At 30.0% G+C, this 22,432-nt stretch overlaps 1 protein-coding gene across 1 annotated transcript; it reads right to left on the bottom strand.

Moving 5' to 3' along the window:
* Window positions 1–471: 471 nt before the first annotated feature.
* On the bottom strand, window positions 472–22,413 carry LOC107437600 (uncharacterized). Its single transcript, XM_016049659.5, has 2 exons — window positions 21,989–22,413; window positions 472–1,304 (listed from the first exon to the last, which is right to left on the bottom strand). Exons 1-2 carry the CDS (start codon window positions 22,164–22,166, stop codon window positions 844–846), a joined length of 639 nt encoding a protein of 212 aa, XP_015905145.2. The 5' UTR covers window positions 22,167–22,413; the 3' UTR covers window positions 472–843.
* Between the last annotated feature and the right edge of the window lie 19 nt (window positions 22,414–22,432).

Here is a 22,432-nt window from a genome sequence, read left to right as displayed (position 1 = left end):
AAGATCAAAAATTCTGAACTTTATATTTTAGTTTTGAGGCACTTTTAAATTTGATTGTATTAAACGTGTGGTTTAATGTCACAAAAGTGATACAGCTATGCTGCGTCAAATTCTTTGTTGGAATTGGACACTAAACTAAAAGATAACGGGACTAAAATGCTGCTGTGACATAGATTCTAGGAATCTCAAGATAAGCCACTCTTGTAATAAGCTAAAAAAATAACAAAGTTCTAGCTCTAAGATATACAAATAAATTTTTTCACTCAATATTCCTGTTGGACAACTGTAAAATAAGAGTTTCTATGGACTGATCTTTACATTTATTAACTGTTAGCTTAGTAATGACGCATTCATATAATCTAATTAGTCGCATTTTATAACAGCATAAAGATAAATTAAAATTTTGTTCTGATACTCAAGTCTTTCCACTCCGTGTTTATACTTTAAAGTAATGTACGCAAGTCAGAAAAATTTTGAATAATCTTAAAATTTTAATACAATAAACATTTACACATTTAAAAAAGTGAACATTAGACGAATCTAAGACGAACTTCTGAACATTAAGCATAAATAAGAACATTTAAAATTTAGTAAAGCAGTCTGGTAGCTTTTTATACATGCAATTCTTGAAAGTCTAAAAAGTGCTTTCATTGTTAGTATTACATTTTTAACAGGTGGAAAACAGTCTTATTTACATAGTTTTCTCGAGGAATGAGCTGCACAATATATACATTTAAGGTTTCACGATAAATGTTAGGAGACTTGATACGATAATGTACAATCGTGAACAATCAGAATAATGGAACAGTACACAATAAATTAGAACGAAAATTATGGCAAATGTTATTTCTCACTGTCATCGGCAGCACTTTCTTTTTCAGTATCTGCAGAATTTTCTTCCTTTTCCTCATTCGATTTTGTTTCCTCATCTTTATCAGCTTCTTTCTCTTCCTTTTCTTCAGATGGTTCTTCAGGTGATTGTTCTACCTCTTCGTTACTTTCAACCTTTTCTTCTGACTCAACAGGACTAGATTCTTCTGGCTTTTCTTCTGTCTTTTCTTCAGCTGTTTCATTCGTCACTTCGGGAGTACTTTCTTCTGGAGGTGTGACAGCAGGCTCTTCGCTTTGTTCGGCCTCTACTGATTTTGAGTCTGCTTCTTTAACTTCAGATTCACCTTTTTCTTCCTCGCTTTCTTCTGGAATGGTTTCCGCAGCCTTAGGAGGTTCAGACTCTTCTTTGGGTTCTGCTTTTTCGGAGGAATCTGTACCACTTATGACATCTTCAAGTGCTGCAGCAGACTTTTCTGAAAATGGAATTAAGACAATAAGCATTCGAACCAATAAAATTTTTAAACATACTCTTGGGCCACATTAACTTAGATACTTAGAAATTAGTTCTTTGGTACTCTGTCAGTGTCAATACAAGCTCCTCAACTAATAGAAAATAGAAAAAAATAAAGTACATCTATGCATTAGTTTTGAGACTTAAATTTGCTCACCCATGTGTAATTTAAATATGTAATTTAAATATTTCACCCATGTGTAATTTAAATATTTCTTATGGGGGAAAACCAAAATAGAAAGTTAAAACTTGACCATTCGTCTAAACTCATACACATTCGTTTAAATTTAAATGTAGGGATGGGCAAGATTATTTCAATTCTAACTTATTAAAACGTTAATACATTCCTACCACTTAAAAATTAACTACGGAAATTCAGTAGGTGCTAAGAATATTTGATATTTATGTTAACTAATAACCGGGAAGGAAACTTAGACCTGATTTAATGTTTATGGTTGATGATATAAAATAATGTTCTAAATTATAAAACATTTCCAAAATGTAATATTCTTAAAATTTACTTTTAGCTTTACATTATTCAATATCTACAGTAGTTTTTATAAAATAAGTAAAAACCTGAAAATAAATCATACCCTATTTTACTGCAAGTGAAAAAAAAAAGACAAAATTACGAATTCCTTAACTTTTAAAATAAGTGATAGCATTTAAGCCAATAGTTTAAAAGGAGTGATGTTCTATCACATGTAAAATTTGATGTAGTTCGGAAAATTCCTTAGTTTCAAAAACTTTATGGGATCCATTTTAAAATTAAAAACTAACTATTCTTAATAGCGTTTAATGTAAGTCAGAAAATTTTAATTTTCAAAAGTAAATTTTAAAAACTAAGCTACGATAAAGGGTTAACTCTTAACACTGAAGCAAACACCATTTAAATCTAGTGGTTATGAAACAGATTAGAGGTTAAGGTTATTGAACTTCATTATGACAAAGTAATACATCATTTGTCAACTTGTTTTCGTTGAACTACTTATAATTTTAAAAACAAAACTTTCAGTAAACGCTTTATTATTCGATATCCGGAAAAACTTGTCTGTTGTCTAAGCAACCATTTTGTTAGTTTATGTATCCTTTAAGTCTATAGTTGTCCTGGAAACGTTTGATACTTTACAATTAATAAATATTCCTATCTATAGATAAGTACATTTCAACGATAAGTTTAATAACAATTCTGAGAAAGTGATCAATAGTGAACACTTAGTTAAATTCTAAGAAAGTACCATTTGAAATATATATTTAGTAATAAAAATCAATCTTGTTATAATTTGCTATTTAGGAATTAAAATCGTAGCAAAATTTAAACCAAATTAAATTTTTTTAAAAATTAAATGATAAAAGTACCTATACAAGTACTTAAAAAAACCACGATTATTATAGCTTAAGTGGACTATAGAGCGGGAGAAACACATAGTAATATTGCTTCACCGCCATTGATATTTTAAAATTTAAAGTTTAGAGTAGTTCAAGTTAATCTACACTAAGAAATTTCTTGAAAAAAGGTTTAATTTGTTTTTACCATTTTTTATGGCTATTTAGCTGTTTGAATAAGTCTAGTTCTTCCCATCTTTTATGATGGGTGAAACCAGAAACTGAACCACATTCTACGGTTCATTTGATAAAACACAGCACAGCCACAACCTAACTCTAGGGCCATTTCCTAGCGAAAAGGCAAGCTCCAATGCCCAGTTAAGTACTTATGGTTTAGAATTCATGCTGGTTAACGGTTCAAAACCATATAGTTTTGTATTCATGGCTTTTTAACCACTCTAAACTGCTTCAAAAGCTTTCACTTGACTGAGGGGAAGGGCTTAAGATTTTCTGACAAGAGATCAGGGCAATAGTGTTGCTTGCGTAAATTAAGTCTTATTTTACAAACTCTTAAGAAAAATTAAGTTTCGTGGAAAATTAGTTCCAGAGGTAAATAGTTTTAGAACAAGGAAAACAAGGGATTCTTTTTAAATACTGTTCTACTAAAAATTTTCTAAAATTAAAACGTAAAACTTTGTTTCAGACAAAATTTCTTATTTAAATTTATTCTTAAAATTCGATTACTATAGTGAAAGACCAAGCTAAAGTTAACAAAATCTAGTAGTTTCAACCTTCTGAGAACTATAGGAGGGGGTTTTGATTTATTTTGCTGACGAAGTATTTACATACAGTAATTTGCATATTTTGGAGGCTCTGAAGTTTGAAAATAGTTTATTGTATCTAGTTTTGTTTAATCAGCACCAAGAGATTAGATTTATTACAGATCTTGTAGGGAGCAAGGAGGTTTATTTTTAACCACATTAAATTTGTATAAATCCAGGTTTTTATTTAATATATTACAAGAATAAAATTTAAAACCCACTATTAAAAATATCGGATGTGGGATTGGACCAGTTTTCTGATTAACAGAGGGCTAACACCATTCCTTTGAGCCACTGAAACTTTGTGCAGTATATCTTCCATTTTTAATGCAGGATAATGTAAGCTATCAAAACTCATTCTTAATGAGTTTTTGGAACATTTGAATCAGACAAGCTGATTTAAAGTAACAACTTAGTTCTGCAATAAAAATCATTAATGTGCCACATAGTCTGTGCCATTTTCTTCTACATGCTATGTTATAACTAGTGCGTCATTGAACCCAAAATTATCTAAGTGATTAACTAGACGTTTTCCAGTCTAAAATTAATTTAGTGCTAAGCTAAATTTAGAAATTGATTTTTGCAATTTTAAAGTGAAGTTTCCGGTTGACAAGGTACAGGAAGTGTCACTCATTGATAGTAGTTTCAGAAGTAAATATTTTTATAAAATATCGTTTAACTGTTTACTTATTTCGAGTGGGATAGAGTTTTAGCACTATGAGTATAGCTGGAAAAATATAGCCTTGAAAAACTTCTAATGATAGGATTTTCACCTACTAAGTTAAAATCCATATGTTAAATTGCAAGAAACTGAAGTGATTAGCTAGAGCAGTGTTTCTCAAAGCGTGGAACGCGTACCCCCTGGGGTACGGGAACAGTTTAGTGGAGGTACGCGTTCTTATGCGAAATATCTTGCAACAAACGAAAATTTCAAAAATGTTATTTAAAAACAAAGTTAGCCATGAAAATTTACGATTAAGTATTTCTCTATTCGCTATTTTTTTTGCGGAGTTAATAATTAGTGGTGTCAGTCAGTTGTGATTTTAACTTTTGTGCAATTTTTTTATAGTAAAAAATGCATTCATTTTTTTATTAGCGGTACGCAGCGTCACGAAAAATTTAGAAAGGGTACACAAAAGTCACAAGTTTGGGAAATACTGAGCTAGAGAATCATTTCAGTTTCTTGGAATTATAGTAGTAATATATTATTCTATTAGAAATTCACTTCCAAAATAGGAAAAACAGCAGGCACCTTACATTCGCTCAAATACAGGCACCCATTTCTCAGACTTGTCAGACTGGAATGTTTATGTTTCATCTCTTATGTTTCGTGAATGTTTCTTGAAAATGGGGGCCTATTTTTGAGAGCTTGAAAAATCTACTTCCCCCCCCCCCAATTTTTGAAGTTGTTTTTTCATCAAATGAAATCTTGAACGGTTCATTAAGAGGAAACTACAAATATGCTTTTTATTGCAGACGATAATTTACTCTAAGAAATTAGACAACTCTTTGAATAACAGTGTTCGACAGATTTAAATTTTTGAGCATCAAAACATGGAAGATAGCAGCGATTTGGAAAAAAAATGGCCCTAGTTTCGTCAGAGAAGATGAAAGTTGGAGATCCTAAAATATAATTTCTCTTTTTGCATTAAATTTCGAAATTTGTTACATTTTGAAATTTACACATTATTATAAAGTTCGTTCCTACAAAGATATTTAAATCTTAAAAAATTTCATTTAACAGTTTAAAAATTCAGTAATAAAAGATACCAATGATTATGTAATTTTAAGCTAATTTCTTGCGCCAAAACACGAAATTTTACTACGAATATAGTCGAAATTGAGAAATGAAAATTTAAGACTAAAATGTCTTAAATTCCACAGATTTAGTTCAAATTGCGAATTTTGTCTTTAAATGCTAATTTAAAATTTAAAAATATGTACTTATTAAATTCTCTAAATCTTAAAATTTGCAAAATTTATAATTTTGTATAGAAGTTTTAGATTCTCCTAAAAAATTAAGTAAAATACAAGAAACTAACATCAAGGGGTCCCGAACTAGCTACAATTCTTACTGATCTATTAGGCCCCATGTTTTCCAGCTTCCATATTGTCAAGCTAAGTCAAAAACTTTTCAAAAGAAAGTAAATTTGTGTCAGACTCCCAAACATAATTATCATATTTTACATTAATTCTTTGAATTAAGACTTTATGGGCATGATAATCCACTCATTTGAGCAGAAGTTTTTACTCCGAATATCATTTGAGTCATTGTATAACTCAGATTAATATTCCTCAACATCGGTTATAAAGTAACATTTCAGCCTTAGTATCTGTACCTTCTTTCAATAACATTACTGAAAATAACACAAACTTAATTCCAGACTAAAGGCTGTTTTAGTAATTAGTATTAACTTAGTCCATTCACATTAAGATTGACCTTCAGAGGGTTAACGTCTCCGCGGGGGTGTCAGTGCTGAAGAATCGGTGGTACAAGCTTATTCCATAATTACCCTAAACTTCTTTAACCCTTGATACGGCAGTGGAAATTACTCCCAAATTCATTAATTTAAATCCTCGTTGCGAAGATTGAGTGACATGACGAGTACCTTTGTAAGCATTTTTATCTTTACTGCTTACTTAAATCTATCTAGTGATACTCTATGCTACATACTTACCATTTGGTAATCCTTGCAGCAAAATGTCGAGAATAATCATAGAAATTAAAAATTACACATCAATTACCACATTGTGTTTTTATTTAAAGTTTAAGAATATAATGAAAGTTTTAATGAAAAAGTTACAATAAACTTTAAAATCTCGTGCCGTAAAAGAGTTTACGAGCAATAAAAAGTTCAGAATAATTTACAAGATGTCAACAATCAACACGCAAGTCTGGAGTTTTTCGTAAATCGTTAACTTTGGGTTTTTACCCAAACACGGAACTGAAAACTCTTATTGACTAATCCTTGAATCGAAATACACGCGACAAAAGCTATAGCGACATACCAGACAGAGTTCGATCTTTTGTGATAAAGATAGAACAAATAGCTTTGTCATATTCGAATTATGAATTTTTCATATCTTCCAATGCTATCATCACTGATTGTTACGTTTATTTGGTGGACGTCATAATTAGACAAGACTGCAAAATTGCGTGACTGAGGCAAGTGCGGTAACTTTTTGTTGACTAAGAGGCTATAAATAAAAAGATTGTTTACAGGCTTATAGAAATTAATATCAAATTTAAATTTGGCTGCTTTCTAGTATTTTAACTCTTATCGCGTGACACTCTCTGTGCTAAGAATTCCCTTGCTGAAATTTGGAAGACACATTATGAACTGGAATGCTCTAAATGTCTCTCTTTACGATGTAATTATCTTGTGAAAAAGATTTAAAGAGTAACGATAAAAGCGTTATCCATAAAATTGAAAACTTCATATGAAGAATTCTTTTCTAGCAACACTTTCATTACAAATAAGAGCAATTTTAAAAATTAAAATGTTCTGTCAGATAAAATTGACAGATCAAATTTATTAAAGAATGCTAAAAACTCCGGCAATTTAAATTTTTTATTCTCTGCTCGATGCTTTGTTTAAGAAAAATTGCTCCTATACTGCTACCGAGGAAGTGAAATTTCTTTCTCCAGTTAGCAAAGTAACGCCACCAGAGCTTGTAGCAAAATTCTGATTTTTCTATGGCGATAGATTATAGAAGTACAAATTCATAAGGAATTTAGAGAAAGCAGCTAATATTTAATAACGTGTTATTCTTAAATGCAGAGTGACTTTTATTAAATACTTTAATTTCCCATTCAATACTATTTATATTTTCTCTGCATTAAGAACTTCAAAAGTTCGAACTAAATTTTTCAGTATTTTGTTTTACATTTAGCAGTTTATAGTTTCTTTAAAAACATTTCACACAATACTTTACACTTGTTCCCTTTCTTTTTGCGATTTTCTAGTTATAACTTTTAATAAACTATTGCAAATCAATTAGTTTGCTTATAAATTTGCTGGAAATTTTAATTAGTGATTAAACGCATAATCCTTTTAATGCATGTAGTTTCATAAAAACTTTGTTATACTTGAGACTATGCAGACTAAATATTCTTTATAGAATACAGCGATAAAGAATGTCTATAAGTAAGGTTTCTATTAAACTTTCAATTGTAATTTAGGAACTTCAGTTTTGATTTAATCTAAATTGAAAGTGACAGACGACATAAAAAAAAACTGGTTTCGAAGTAATCTTTACAATAGATGTGCAGTGTTTGCTTATACTATTGAGTATGAAGTTGCTAAGAGCTAACTATAGAAAGGTGCCTAAAGTTGTCAATAAATCAGTGATATTTGTTTACCGTGTGTTCAGTTACATGCACTAATATAGTGCAAACTTCAGTGAAAATTTCTTACCTGCACTGCGTCGCATGTAACCTGCAAATATTAGTTAAAATATTATCAATAAAGACATTTACCAAAATGATAGTTCAGAGTTATCCACTTGACTATTCTAACTATCTCACTAACTTGCTAACTAACAGAAGACTTCAAGATTAATCGAATTTAAATTAATCCTTTATGGAAAAATTTCTATACTGGAAAATACTTTTAAAATAAAACTTTGCATAAAGCACACTTTAATATTCAGTGTTAGTAATTAATATACAGTCTGCAATAAGTTTCAAAATATTAAGATTTAGTTTCATATTTTGACTTTATTAGACATTTAACTTTTGCGATAAACTTACCTAACCATACGCCTACTTCAGTACAAAAATCTTTTAAGAAAATGTCTAATGCGTAAATATGAAAAGAGTTTAGTTTCAAAATTTTATAATTCGTGTACTATTAGCTTTCTGTAAAAAATAAAGTTAATTCAAATTAAAAACTGATTAATCGATGTTAAAATGTGCAGTAACGGTTCAAAGTTAAGTTTAAAAAGATTATAATCATTTGTATTACATGTACATGCCAATTTCTAAATTTTCTATAATTAAATTCGAGAGCAAATGACACAAGAGCTAAAAGAGCCTATATTGCAGACAAAGGACTAAGAGTAGAAAAAAGTAATATAAAAGTAAAACAAAAGGACAAGAGTAATGACCGCTAGAATGCCTTGATATGTAGGTGGAAAAAGAGTTTATGAAATAGAAGCATTCATAAAATAAACTGAAATTTACGCTGTTTGTTGCTAAGTAAAATGTAAATTCTAGGTGTTAAACTAATGTTACAGCGATACAGACTCAAGCTTAGATTTATATTTTGTTTTAATAAATCATAATTAGTTTCACATAAATAAAATGTAGATAAGGCATTTCAATTTTAATTGCGCTTGGATAAAGATTTAATTCATCTTAATTTTTATTCAGAACGGATAATTTAATTTTAATCCTAGATCTGGAAAAATACAATGTCAACGTCGGATTGTGAGTTAGCTACTGAAGGAAAATGTTTTTACTAAAAGTAGAGTATCCTTCTGATAATTTTTTTATTTAATTAGAAATTTAAAAAATAGCAAATTTAAGGCAAGTGTAAACCAGTGATTGAGAGACTATGCACTAGGCTCAGTATAATTTGTACTTTCACAGATTTATTAAAAACAAAATTCTAAAAGTTTAATATTTGGGGTGGAACATAATTTCGTTAGAAATTACATATATTTATATTTCTCAATCAACATTTTGCATTTTCGACGGAGCATTTCAGATTTAGAGCCTTTTAAAATTTTATATAAAAAAACTAGTACACTTGCATTTAAATTTTAAAGATTTCTATTCATATAAGATGTTAAGCTTATTAAAATATTGCAAATTAACAAATATTACATTTGAAATACACTTTAGAGTCAATTAATTTAGCCAAATCGGGATTTAAAATAAATTTTAATGCAAATATTGAGAACAGAAACAGCTACTGAAAGCCATTAAAATGCAGTCTTATTAGCAATACGATTGAAAAAACTAGCACCATGCTTTCGATAGGACTTTCAACTTCATTAGACAAGACAGTTACTTTGACAAGTTGCCAACTCAGCCTAGTGCCCCAGTAAACTAATTTTCTTAACATATAACAATTTATGTATCGTAACGACTAGTATCAAAATTTATTCGCATTAGCATAGCCTTAATGATTTTTCTTTATTGTAAAATGGATTAATACCTACAAGACGTTAAAGATGTGCTGTGCACGCAACAGAAATGTCAAAACATTTCAGGATACATCGATTTTCCACATCAATAATGTCTATTTGATAAGGGTAGTTTAGCTATATTGCTTTTATTTTTTGTTAAGGGCCGTTGTTTTAATCTATAAATAACTTAATATTTAATGGTGATTAAAAAAAAAATCCATCAAACGTAAAAGTTTTCACCGAACACTTAAGAATTAAAGACAGTACTTAAAATATCTAAAGGGATATTTGATCCTAACTCAAATGATTCGACCATAAAGCAAAATCGATGTGAAGAAAGCACAAAATACAGAAATATTGGTTCTATAAACAAGACCATTCCTCAGAGTCATAACACCAAAAATGTTTAACGCCAATTTTTGGAGTTTAGACACTGAAGGTTATGGAACCAAAACTATAGAATGTTCATTTCTGTACTTCATTTGCTCATTTTCTGAGTTTTGCTTTACACTTCATCGCACAAAGTATATCCTATTATCCTACTTTTGGATTCTGCAGTGTTTTTTAAGTTAGTTTCTTAACTTTGCTCTTTTGGGTACCTAAACCTTTCAGATAATGACTAGCTCTTTTACGTTAATATTTTTAACCAAAAGGACACTACTCTGCGTATTAGTGCCAATAATCTAATTCTTGCCTTTAAAATTTTTTTAAAATATTTGTCAAAAATGAAGTGATAAATTTCGCATCAGGGTAGCTATCGAATTAAGATTTTATCAGGGAAAAGACGAAATATTCAAAAACGGAATTCAGTTCAATTAACAAATACCTCTAGGGGTACTGGATTGGAGATAGATCGTTCTCTGATTCAGGTCAAAATTACGATCTGTGGATGAATGAATGGATGTATTAATGGGTCCGCTCTATAAACGGGCGAGACGAATGGTGTGGCAGAAGTATAATTCTTGGCCATAGATGGCGCCACTGAAAACAAGAACAATCGCACGCCCTCTGCTTAAAGCAGGCATACGACAACATTGGTTCAACGGTTGGCTCAATCTTAAGTTTTAGTCTCCACTTCTCTATCTCCTTCGGGCAACCGAACAAGTTAATATTTTCGTTAATCGTTGTACTATAAAACTTAGGAAATAATTTTTTTGAACAACTTTTACAGTGGCTTCTCTAGATTCTACAAATACCTATATTAAGGTTGTTGATTAGGGTACATTATAAATCAGACATTTCCAGTATAATGAAATTTTTTCTCTTTCCAATGCCCACCTGTGTTAACATCCGTCAATTCAGGCATATACAGGGCTATTTTGTTGGCGTCTTTCATGGCACCATATTAGGTGGACCAACGTCGCTCCCACAGTGAGGACAGATAGTACAGAGAAGGAAAGAACATCCATGTCTTTCCCGGGATTCGAACCCAGAACCTTTCTGATGCAAGGACAGTTCCCTGTTCCCAACACAGGCCGGTCGGCATAGTGAAACTTTCAGTTTAAAACATTCTAGTACGTGAATTTAGAGACTTAAAATTTTGTTCACAAAAGCAGGAAAAAACTTTACGAATTTTGAATAACCTGAGAATATTACTGCTACTCTGTACACAAAATTCTTAGATTTGAGATAAGCTGGCTTATAAAACAATGGTAAAGCACAATCAGATTTCGTGTTCAAAAATTTAAAAATAATTAGCTTAAAATTGCTAATATTCTGGAAGTTAACATATCTAGAACTGTTAATATTTTATTTGAGAGTAGTAAAGATTAAACTTTTAAAAATAATGTTTCAGTTTTTCAGTCCATTGTTTGACTGGTTGGTTGTTTATGAGAATGGTACAAGATCCGGCTTATGATTGTCCAAGCAAACGGCAATGTTTAAATTATGTACGACTCAAAATTATAAGGGATAGAATTAAGAAGGAAAAATAGGGTATCCCGAGAAAGTTTACCGGAATATATTAAAGGAAATGAATACAAAATTATGGTAACTTAGATAAAATGAATTAACTGTACAAGAGCTATGAAAAACCAGATAGTGAAATTCATTGAAAAGCAAAAATCAGTAGGCATGACACAGCACGAGAATCAAAAATATCAGAAGGTTTTATGGCCAAAAATAAGGCGCGAGAGTTTTAAAAAAATAAGACTTGCTGATTGCTTTTAACAAGATCTTAAAATATTCAACAGACTGAACTGGAAAAAAGGGGCATCAGATAGTTTATGGTGAAAATCTGTTCCTTAGGCCATGATCCACACCGGATTCTCGAGCCAATTAAGAATTTCAGACGAGGATAACAAATCATTCCTTTGAACAGTTCTAGCTCTAAAATCTATGTAAATTACATATTTACCGACAGTTAATAGACCTTGTTTAAATTTTAGGTTTCCCCAAAACTAATTTAGACCTTGAAAATAAGTTTTTGTAATTGCCTACACGGCATTGTTACAAATGGAGAATAATGGTCTTCAGAGCAATAACCAAAGCTATGGATTTAAGAACGATCTTTCACACCTACGTGTGTCAGAAATCCATTAATTCTTTCATCAATCAGTTGATAATCCAAAACTATTGATCTGAAAACTAAAAAACTGACGAGCTGGACGAGCAGTTGGATATTGCGTTGGGGTGTATAGAAACCTATAATTACTTGAAAGAGGGAAGGACAGATTTACTGACTATTAGTGCTTGGCCATCTAAGTATAATGATCCCTACATTACCACGAAAATTAGGGGTAGCCGTAGAAATTATGGATTAAAATTTTTTCTTCAAATCAATTCAGCGTCTCCATTATCTGTACATTAAAAATAGATAAAATTCGTAACATGAAAGTTAATTCGAAGCAGCCGCCGTATTTATTGTCTTTAACATAGAAAGTCTAATGAAAAAATTAGAAAAGCAGTTAAGTTTCTTCACATGCTTAAAATAAGGGTTAGCGCCAATATAATTCACTGTATCGGATAGAGATTTTATAATTTTTTTTAATAGATTCGAAAACTCTTCAAAATCATTTCGAGCCGTGATGGCTCAGGGGAATTTTATTGAATTGAATGTAGGGTATAGTGGCACAAAGTCCGAAAGAGGACATACTGCTCCAAACAATGCGATAAAACAGTTCAAAAGGCAAAGTACATGCACCACTTTATTTGTCGTACAATTATAACTGATAAAATGGTATAAGTTTGATGGCTCAGGGGATAGAGCGTTTGCATTTCAATGAGATTCATCTGGTTCGAATCCCATTGATGGTTGATCAAAGGGAATTCTGCACCAGACTTGCACCTGATTGCTGACGTTAAATAGCCTCAGGGGTAGACGGATTATTGGTTAAAGTCACCTTGCTGTTAGGCTAACAGTTAGGTTTTCGTGATTACCCACGTAACGTAGTCCTTTCACCATAACGTAGTCCATTCCACGTAACGTAAATACGGGTTAGGTTCATCAAAAGATCGAAGGCAAATTTCTCCCTATACTTGATCAAAGTGTTCCCTCTTCTGGATTTGGTTCAAAATTACAAGGCTACGGAGTTCAACGTAAGTAGTCGTAAACTCAAAACATCTGGTAGGCTGTTCAATGATTGTTATAAAATAACTTAGAAAAGGTTTGGATTTCATTGATTATAGTATACCTCAACTACTTTTCACAGTCTTTTGTAATAATTATTCAAATTATTATGCAAAATGCTAAACAAGTAAATTTTAATGACAGAGCCACTAACTTATATATACATGGCTCACTCAAATTATATCACATGTCCAAATTAACGTAAAGGATGTTATGTTTGACACAAAAGAAAACAGTATTCCTCGAGTGTTTGAATTCTTACTCTAGTGTTAGGCACTAACACAAAATTTCAGAATTAGCAGGAGTAAGGTTCTTAAAAATGATCGTGCATTTCGTCCTATAACATTTAATATAAAAAGTACGATAAGTATCATTTGCCTTCCTCACTTTCTGTGTGAGAAGCATCATTCACCCCCCCCCCTAAAAATGAAAATTTTAGGTCATATTTTAGGTCAAAAGATCAGAGCTGTATAATTGGCAGAAGTGTCAAATTGGTAGAAGTGTCACTGGCAGAAGTGTCAAAAACCAAACTGTCATTACAATAGCTAACTGAAATTGTTAGAATTAAAGTAAAATTTGAAGTTTTCAACAACTCTAACTGTGCAAACAAATTAGACAAAAGGCATATTTTTTAACTTGTACACCCAAAATAGAATGTCTTTTGTACAGTCTAATATTTTATGTAGTACTTATTTTTTTGAAAAAAAAAACTTCAAAATAATGATTTAAAATTCAATGGCAAAACGAAATATTAAACAGCTCAACAATCGTTAACAGTTACTTTTAATATTAGTTTCATTCATAATTCATGAAAGTTGTTTATTTCATACGCAATTACAATTACGGTACTTCATTTAGTAATGGACATAGCCTTGTTGTCCTTTATGATTAATGAGTTCATTTTCTTTAAATGAGTTGCGAATGCGTAAACAAAATGCATTAAAGCTAGAGCTTAACATTCTATTCAAACATATCCATAATTTAGTTTATATATAAAATAAACCAGCTTTGTCTTATTATACAAGCATTTGAACTCTAGATTTCAATAACATTGTCTAATTTTAAAATTAAGTTACAACTGGAGCTTAGATTAGGAAAATAAGTTTAATTTGTAGCTGAAACTAAATCCGTTTATTGTTTTGCAGCAGAATGTCGAATTTAATCTTGTCATATGCGGCATTTTAAAATTTCCCAGAAAAATTTTAGAATTATTAAATTCAGATCATAAAACAATTTCGTGCACATTAATTTCTAAATTGATACAAGCCCCTTGCTGTTAGGCTAACTATGAAAGGTTTTAGTTTATTTTCTCTCAATGTAACGAAAATGCGGGTTAGTTCCATCAAAAAGACTTCCACTAAAGCAAATTTGTTCCCATACTTGATCCAGGAGTTCCCTCGTCTTCTGGATTGCGTTCAAAATTACTACTACTTATGTTAAACTCCGTAGCTTTAAACTCAAAAAATTTTTTAAACAGTTACGTCTACGTTTGATTTTCTAAATTCATATTTTTCACCTAGTGCACAAGATTTATAGATTTCTGTTAAACCAATTATGCTTAAACCTGGTAACCGGTTTGAGTATATCATGTTGCTTGGATTCATTTCAGCACAATACGTAAATTTTATAATTCTTGAAAGCAAATTTCTATAGAAATCCCAAAATTTAGTTTTGTTTAATTTAAAAAAAACTTTTTCAATTTCTTTGAGCTAGAATGGTTTTAAGAGTAGATTTGACAACCTATTCAAACTTTTTAAAAGTAAATTTTTTATGAAAAATAACGCTTATGAAACAATTTTTATTCAAATTTTAGCACAAAAGAAAAATAAAATTTCTTTGCATTATTTCAAAAAGTGTTTATATTTAAATAACGTCAAAGTGAAACTTCAAAGATTCAGAATTTTAAGTTACATTTTAGAAAGTCCAAAGGCTACAAATTGCTTTCGATTAAACTTAAAAACCACCTAGACTTCTGAAATAGAAAAAATAAATTTACGTTTAATACAGAACGAAAATTACTAATTTCTGAAGAAAACTGTTCTAAAACTACACCTCATCCTTAATTATTTGTCACTTAATCAAGCTTCTTATTTATTCGGGACTATATACGCATTGAAGTTTGACAGTTTAAACAAAAACTTACAACTTTACTTCATTATTAATTTCGGTCATGCTCATCTTAAACATTAGATTTCATTCAGAGTTCCCCCATTTTGTACGTGAATGAAATATTGGATCTTGTTACGGATCAAATATCGAACAAGTCTAATCTATGAGCACTCTGGAAGCTAAGAAGTTTAAATTCCAACATGCTTCAAGATAAATTCTGAGAACGTGGAATTACAAGAATTACGCGATTACTCTAATGAAAGCAATGGGGCTGTAACTCTAACAGGGGCGGATCCAGAAATTTTTCCGGGGGGAGGGGGTCATAGACTCAGATTCTCTCCCCCTCCCCCCACAATAAAATTTTTTTAAAAGAAAATTTTTTTTAAAATATTTCTTTCGAAAAAAAAAGCTGGACTTTTTAGTGCTAGTCTTCACATTTATTTTTTTTATAATGAGCAATAGAACAATACATAAATAATTTAAGTATTCAAAATCTTTAAATAAATGCAATGCGTTTTTTAGAAACTTTGGCAAATCTGTCAATGATTTTTTCAACATCCAAATCAATTTCTCGATGAATGTTTAATAATGCGAGTCCACTTAATCGTTCTTTATTTTGAGTTGCTCTAAGCTAAGTTTTGAGACGTCGAAGAGTTGAAAAGGAACGTTCTGCTGTTGCTGCACTAACTGGCAGAGTTATTAAAATTCTCAACATATTGAATTAGATTAAGAAAAATAGATTTTTCCGACCTATCTAGGTGTATATGTCCCCTTAATTTTAAAAATATTTTGTTTCTTTCGTAAACTATTAAAAAAGTATGAATTTTTTTTTCAATTTTAGGGGGGGGGGGTCATGATCTCTATGACCCATTTTGCCATTTTAAAGAACATAATTTTACATTGGAAAAAACAAATTTGACCAAAATGTGTAATAGTTCCTGAGAAATCCAATATCTGACTAAATTTAATTTCTCAGGAACTATTAAACAAATTGTATTTAATCATGCAAAATTACGCTCTTTCAAATGACGCAAAAATTTTATGGCTTAGAATTCAAAATATTTCAGACCTCTATTAAAATATTTACTAAAAGTTTTTTTTGGGGATTGAATTTTCTTGGGATAAACTAGTTTTATAATTTTGTGCTCAAATGTTAATTTTCTTCAAAATTTCCCGTGATAGCGAAATACATAAGTAAAGTTAACATTAAGGGGCCAAACTATGTATCATTCTCTTGACCGAATAATTGAGACCATATTTCCCAGGTTTCGATTAACCCTAAATTTTTTGGGGGGGAGTGGGACAGAATTCCGAATCAATCGAAAAAAGAAATTTTATTCAGAGAGTTTAAGTTTTGGTGCCAGATTTCGAAACTTAAAAGTATCGTCTACTCTTATTGATTAGCATATTTGAGTCTCCCCCTTTAAATCATTAAGATAGAGTCCTAGAACGTTAAGATCCGATCAATGGATCAAAAGTTATTCAGGGTGGTCCGTTTTTTGCGCACTGTACATTATGAAACTTCGTAAAAAATTTTTGGTGAATGCAAATACTTGGAAGAGCTACTGTTAAATTGCTTAAGTACCCATTTTAATCAAAATTTCATTGAATATGATGTCCATGATTCTGATAACTGAAATACTGGAACAGATTTGATATTCCCGTTTTATCTCAACTACCAGCTGCAAAAACTGAACTCTTTAAAACAATATCTTGTCTTTAACTACTTAGTATTTATCTTTTTACTTTCTCATTTATCAATCTGTTGGATGCAAGCGCTTACACACTGGATTTTCAGAAAAATTTTCTAAAATTTCATTTCATTAATCAGAATTGTAAGAACAAGTAGTTGTAAATTTAAGATTTAGAAGAAATCACGATTGAAAGTACTGAATTTCTTTGTTCTATACAGGAGTATATTTGATACTTAACGTGATAACTAAGAGGCAAGCTTTGATACTCTGTTTAAAGAATAAGTGTCAAGGTTGAGATTTTTCCACTCTCCACACTTTTCCCTCTCCGTATCTATTAAGAAAAATCTTGCATTTCCTACGGCAGTAGGTTTCAGTAAGTAGTGAGAAATGAGAATATACTGACATGGGGAAAAATTTGGATATCATGCAAACGGAGAGGGGAAGTATGGAGCATATAATAACTTGCGACGGAAATCCGTGAATCAACGGAAGAGACAGAAAATTAAAAATAAATTTTATTACAAATTTTATTAAAAATAAATTTTATCAGTTTTTTTGTTCTATCTCAGTGTTCACAGCATTAGAAAATAGTTAAGCATTATTAAGCATTAAGAATTAGCAAAGAAAATAAAAAAAAAACACTCTTAGAAATCTAAGCTGGAGCACTTTCGTTGTGTTTTCCAATTGTATGGCAGTATTTTAATAACTAAGAGCAGGAGTAGGAAACTACACTGAGCTTCAAAATAGTTTTCTTAAATAAAAATTCTTTAAACTCTCGAGATTCGAGCTTTAAGAAGAATATGAGGTTAATTAAATATCTAGTTAAGAAGAAAATAGTCTTAAATTTTAAAAATTCATTGTTAAAATAAGTTTTGTAAATACATAAGTTTTAATTTATGCTTTTTTCACATTGCCGGATATTTTAATTTTTTTCACAATTTGGTTATGTAACAATATAATTATATAAAATAAGATTTTCCGAAAAACAAAATTATCATTCTTATAATTTCTCATTTCTCTCCAACCTACGAGAATTAATCCAATTATAATTTTAAAATTACAATTGCTAGGTAAAAGGTTAAAGTTCATTTTACGGTATTAAAATTTTACAATATATGGGCCATTTGGTTTCAGGGGGTTGAATTTTAATGAAAATTAGTTCATGTCAATTATTTCAAGTTTTAAAAATTATGATTCATGAAATTTAAAAAAATTTTTAGAGATAGTTTATGTACGATTATAGCAGCGTTTGTCTGCCAATTTAGATATTTGAAAAGCTGATTTAATGTTAAAGTAGACGTTAAAAGTAGATTTAATGTTAAAATGTAAACGTAAAGGATTAATCTAAATTTTTGAAGCTAAAAGAATTTATGTAATTTGAAGTTAAATGTTAATTTGCCAAATACTATTAATTTCGATTAACGTTAAATTACAGAGAAATACATTAATAAACTCAAATTTATAACACTTTATGAAACAGAACAGAACGCATCTTTGATTAAATTTTCCTATTATCGGATTATTAAACTCCTAAGAACATTGACATTCAATACAAAAGAGTCAGTTGAATAGTTTCCAAGTACAATCTATTCCTGAACAATTACCTTACTACTTTAAGAAAATTATTCGTAGAATTAAAGAAAAATTGATCGAAATTGTCGATGGGGCATCAACCTCCGTTCCGCAGTCTAGAGTTCTTAACAGAATTGTTTTTAGGCAAGATTGATTAAAGAATCGAAGATAAAATTAAAAGATTTAATCTGACGAGTGATTAATCTGAAGTATGTTTACAAAACTTAGCCCTAGGCTTTAGAAATGCACATTTTACTAGTGAGGTATTATAAATACCACATGAAAAATTTATAAATATTACAAGATCTATTCTGACAATAATTTTTTTATTTGAGTAAGAGAAAAGTTTAATTTAAAAAGTTGGCAGAACGTTTATTTTAATCTCGGTACAAAATACTGAGCTATAATGAATATATATATATATAAACATCGTTATAGAAAACTTTTCTAGTGGTCTCGTCCGATCTGCTATTCAATGTTATCACATTCTTCGAAAGAACAGGAGAAAAGTTTGTCTATAGTGGACTCAAATTTTATTTTTGCATGTATTTAAGTAAATGTTTACAAGATTATAGTCCATGTAATATGTTAGAAAGTATGCAATTTTGACTTTATTAAAAATACACAATAGTATTTAAAATAAATTTCGCTGAAACATTGAGAGTAGTTTAAAAGAAAGGCACAAGGGAAAGCGACGAATCAGTTGCACAGAAATTTTAATTGAAACTTTCTTCAAAACTGACGAAAGTTGAATACATAAAGATGAAGCATTCATTATTTGGGGACAACAACTTCCTTATATGGAAAATATTTTGAATGCAATTTGATAAAAATTTTCCTCGCAGGTGAAATTCACAGTAAGGAATCCTCCTTGCAGAATGATTTTTACATTTTGTGGAAAATGTATGAAGCAAACTATTATTGTAATCACTTTACAATACTACTGCATCACGCTAAAATTATTAATTCAAAGATTTGAGAGACAGAATTATCATTTATAATGGACTTATTACTGGGTCAGCAGACTAATATAGAGGGGACAGACTGCCTTAAAACCAGAATTTTAATTATTGCACTGAAAATTATAAACTTAATTTACATTGATTAAATTTTAAGTTGAATAGGTCTCATTTGTTCGACAAGGTTAAAAAGTAAATGAACAGCAAATTTAGCATAAAATAAAATTAAAAAGGTTAAACTACTTTAAGTCTGAGAAATTATGGCCCTGCATAATTAATTCTGTAATTGTTTCGAAGAAATATCAGGCAAACACATGAAGCAATTGAATCGAATTCTTCGCAGTAAAAGTTAACTGCTACCAAAATAGAAATCAATAGTTTTCCTCAGAGCAAGAAAATCTATTACTTTTAAACTATTATGGCTACAAGAAACCAGCTATTTTTTTACACCAAACAGCATATTAAAAATCTAGTACTGCTTATAAATTACAATAAATATTAAAGTATTGTTACAGAGTTCTTGTTTGAAAAATGGATAAGCTTGCAATTTTATTCACAATATTAAGCTTTCTTAAAAAATGATGCAGAAATCCTGTGAAGTTTCTTTAAAAACTTTCAATTTACAACTAGTTATCTCTTGTAGGTAACAAATTTAAATTACTTAATTTGTTCCGATTATATTTTAAAAACCTAGTTTACAAAAACTATGATCTGACAGGATTTTTCTTTTCATATACTATATAGATTTGACGAATACTTTATAACTAATAAGTGCAAGCTGTCATTTAAAAATCTTTAAGCACGTTTTCAATGGATTCTTATCAACAAACCTCAATTAAAGCTGAAAAGATTTAATCAAGCAATGGTATAAGAGTTAGTACTGAACCAATTATAAGCATTGCGTATTTTAATCAAGGTACGGAAATAGACTGGGAAATGAAAATTGAATAAATATTGTGGGATTCTCTATTACCTAAAACAGCAAAACCTCAGAAGAAAACTATCGGAGCGGTTTGATCTAAAAATATAATCCAAAAAATTTAATACAGAGCTGTCAAATGTTTGATCCCATAAAATAGGTGCGCGAATAAAAGTGCACCCTACAAAAACTGTACTAAGTAATATTTCTTGCAAAAATTAAAATTTGTTTCATGTTCGAGCAAAACATAGTAATGAAGTATTTTATAAACACGTTTAATTTGCTCAAATCTAAATTTAAAAAATACTAGCAAGTGCAATTTTAAAATTTAAGCATACTTTAAAAGTGAAATGTATGGCAGAGAGCAGTCAGTCAACGACGAGTCACCCGTAACAGTAAATACTCTACCAGAAGTATGAAAATATTAAAAATAAAGTTTTCACATCCGACTCACACGTGCGTGATTCAAATTTATTGAACTGTCGCTTCTAAGACAGTTTAGGAAAATAGTACGTAAATTATGTTTTTTTAACGAAATACGCTGTGTTTCAAGTTTGATATAATTAGTTTAATTCCAATGTTCTGGAGAAAGATAAGCTTTTTAGATATTGATTTAAAAAAAGCTTCAGCAAAGGATAAGTTTCTAAATCCTTAGAAATTTTTCTACGATTGATAAGGAAAACTAAAAATCAGATAAGCAGGTTCCAACAGCTATTTTATGACCACGATATAAAAGTTTAAGTTGGAGAAGTTTAAAAATAGACATTTTAATGCTTATCTAACTATATTACACAATACCTATAAACAAAATTAATTTAGACTTCAGATTACAAAGAATAAACAGTTAAAATCTAGTTAAATGTATAAGTTTAGTAGGTTATCACGATAGCTATATAGTTACTAGAGAGTTATGCTAAAAGAAAACACAACTGAAACCTTGAAACTAAAAGTTTTAATCTAGTAAACTAAAAATTGATTTCTTCGAATTAATTTATAATTAGTTTATTAAAATCTAGGCAAAACTTCCAAATGCTCGGAAGATTTAATAGAAGTTTTAGTCAGCCAACTTATAATATCTAGAAAAGTTTCGGCCAAACATTAAATGTTTTTAGAACAAAACATGTATATTTAAAGAATAAACAATCTAAAATGTTGTAGAATTGAAGAGCTTCTTGTCTAACCAATAACATAAAAAGTCTCGAGTCATTAATTTCACTTAAAAACCAATATAGTTAAGTATACCATAGCAATTGTAGTTTGAAAACTTCTTAAATTGTAAAAATAAAATTTTATTTTAGAACATTGAGAAAATAAACTTCACTTCATTAATTAAAACTGGTTTTTCACAAACTTGAAATTACGCTGAATGTAATATTACTTCAAAAAAAGTTTTTCTAATATTAACCTTCGGTAATCTAAATAAGGCTTCAAGTTCAAAACTTCTGAAATAGTTTATATGTTAAGAGCAAAACACTTTTCAAAGTTAAGCAATAAAGGCTGTTCTAATTAAAGTAATTTTTATATTTAGTTCAAAATCTCTTACCTATAATTTCCTGTGCTTGCATTACAAGTTTTTCCCCTTCATCAAGAACTTTTTCCTGAGCCGAATTGATAATTTTCTCACCTTCTTCTATAGCTTTGGAACTCAAAACATTCATGGTATTATTCAATGTCTCGGCTCCCACACCATTTGGAAGAGCTTTGGTATTAGAACACCCCATTTTTTCCTATAAAAATATTTAAAAAACAAACTAAACAATAATAACTGGACCACAATAATCCTTTCACGACAAACTATTAAAAAGAAGAATCATTAATTGCTCCCAACTGCTTTTAAAGGCCTGACTAATGACGATTTAAGACGAGCGGCGCAAAAACAACAGCGATTGGTCCATAAAGTTTTGAGGTTCGCGGTATTCAACTTCAACAAAAAGGACTGTTTTAACTGCCTGAACTCTTGTAAATGACGCCAACATTTTTCCCGATC

This window comes from Parasteatoda tepidariorum, chromosome 12 (assembly GCF_982258835.1).
Source record: "Parasteatoda tepidariorum strain Cologne lab strain chromosome 12, Ptep-v5.0, whole genome shotgun sequence".
Taxonomy (NCBI): Eukaryota; Metazoa; Arthropoda; class Arachnida; order Araneae; family Theridiidae; genus Parasteatoda; species Parasteatoda tepidariorum.
Note: the sequence above shows the minus strand (reverse complement) of the source record. Positions and strands in the feature narration are given on the sequence as shown.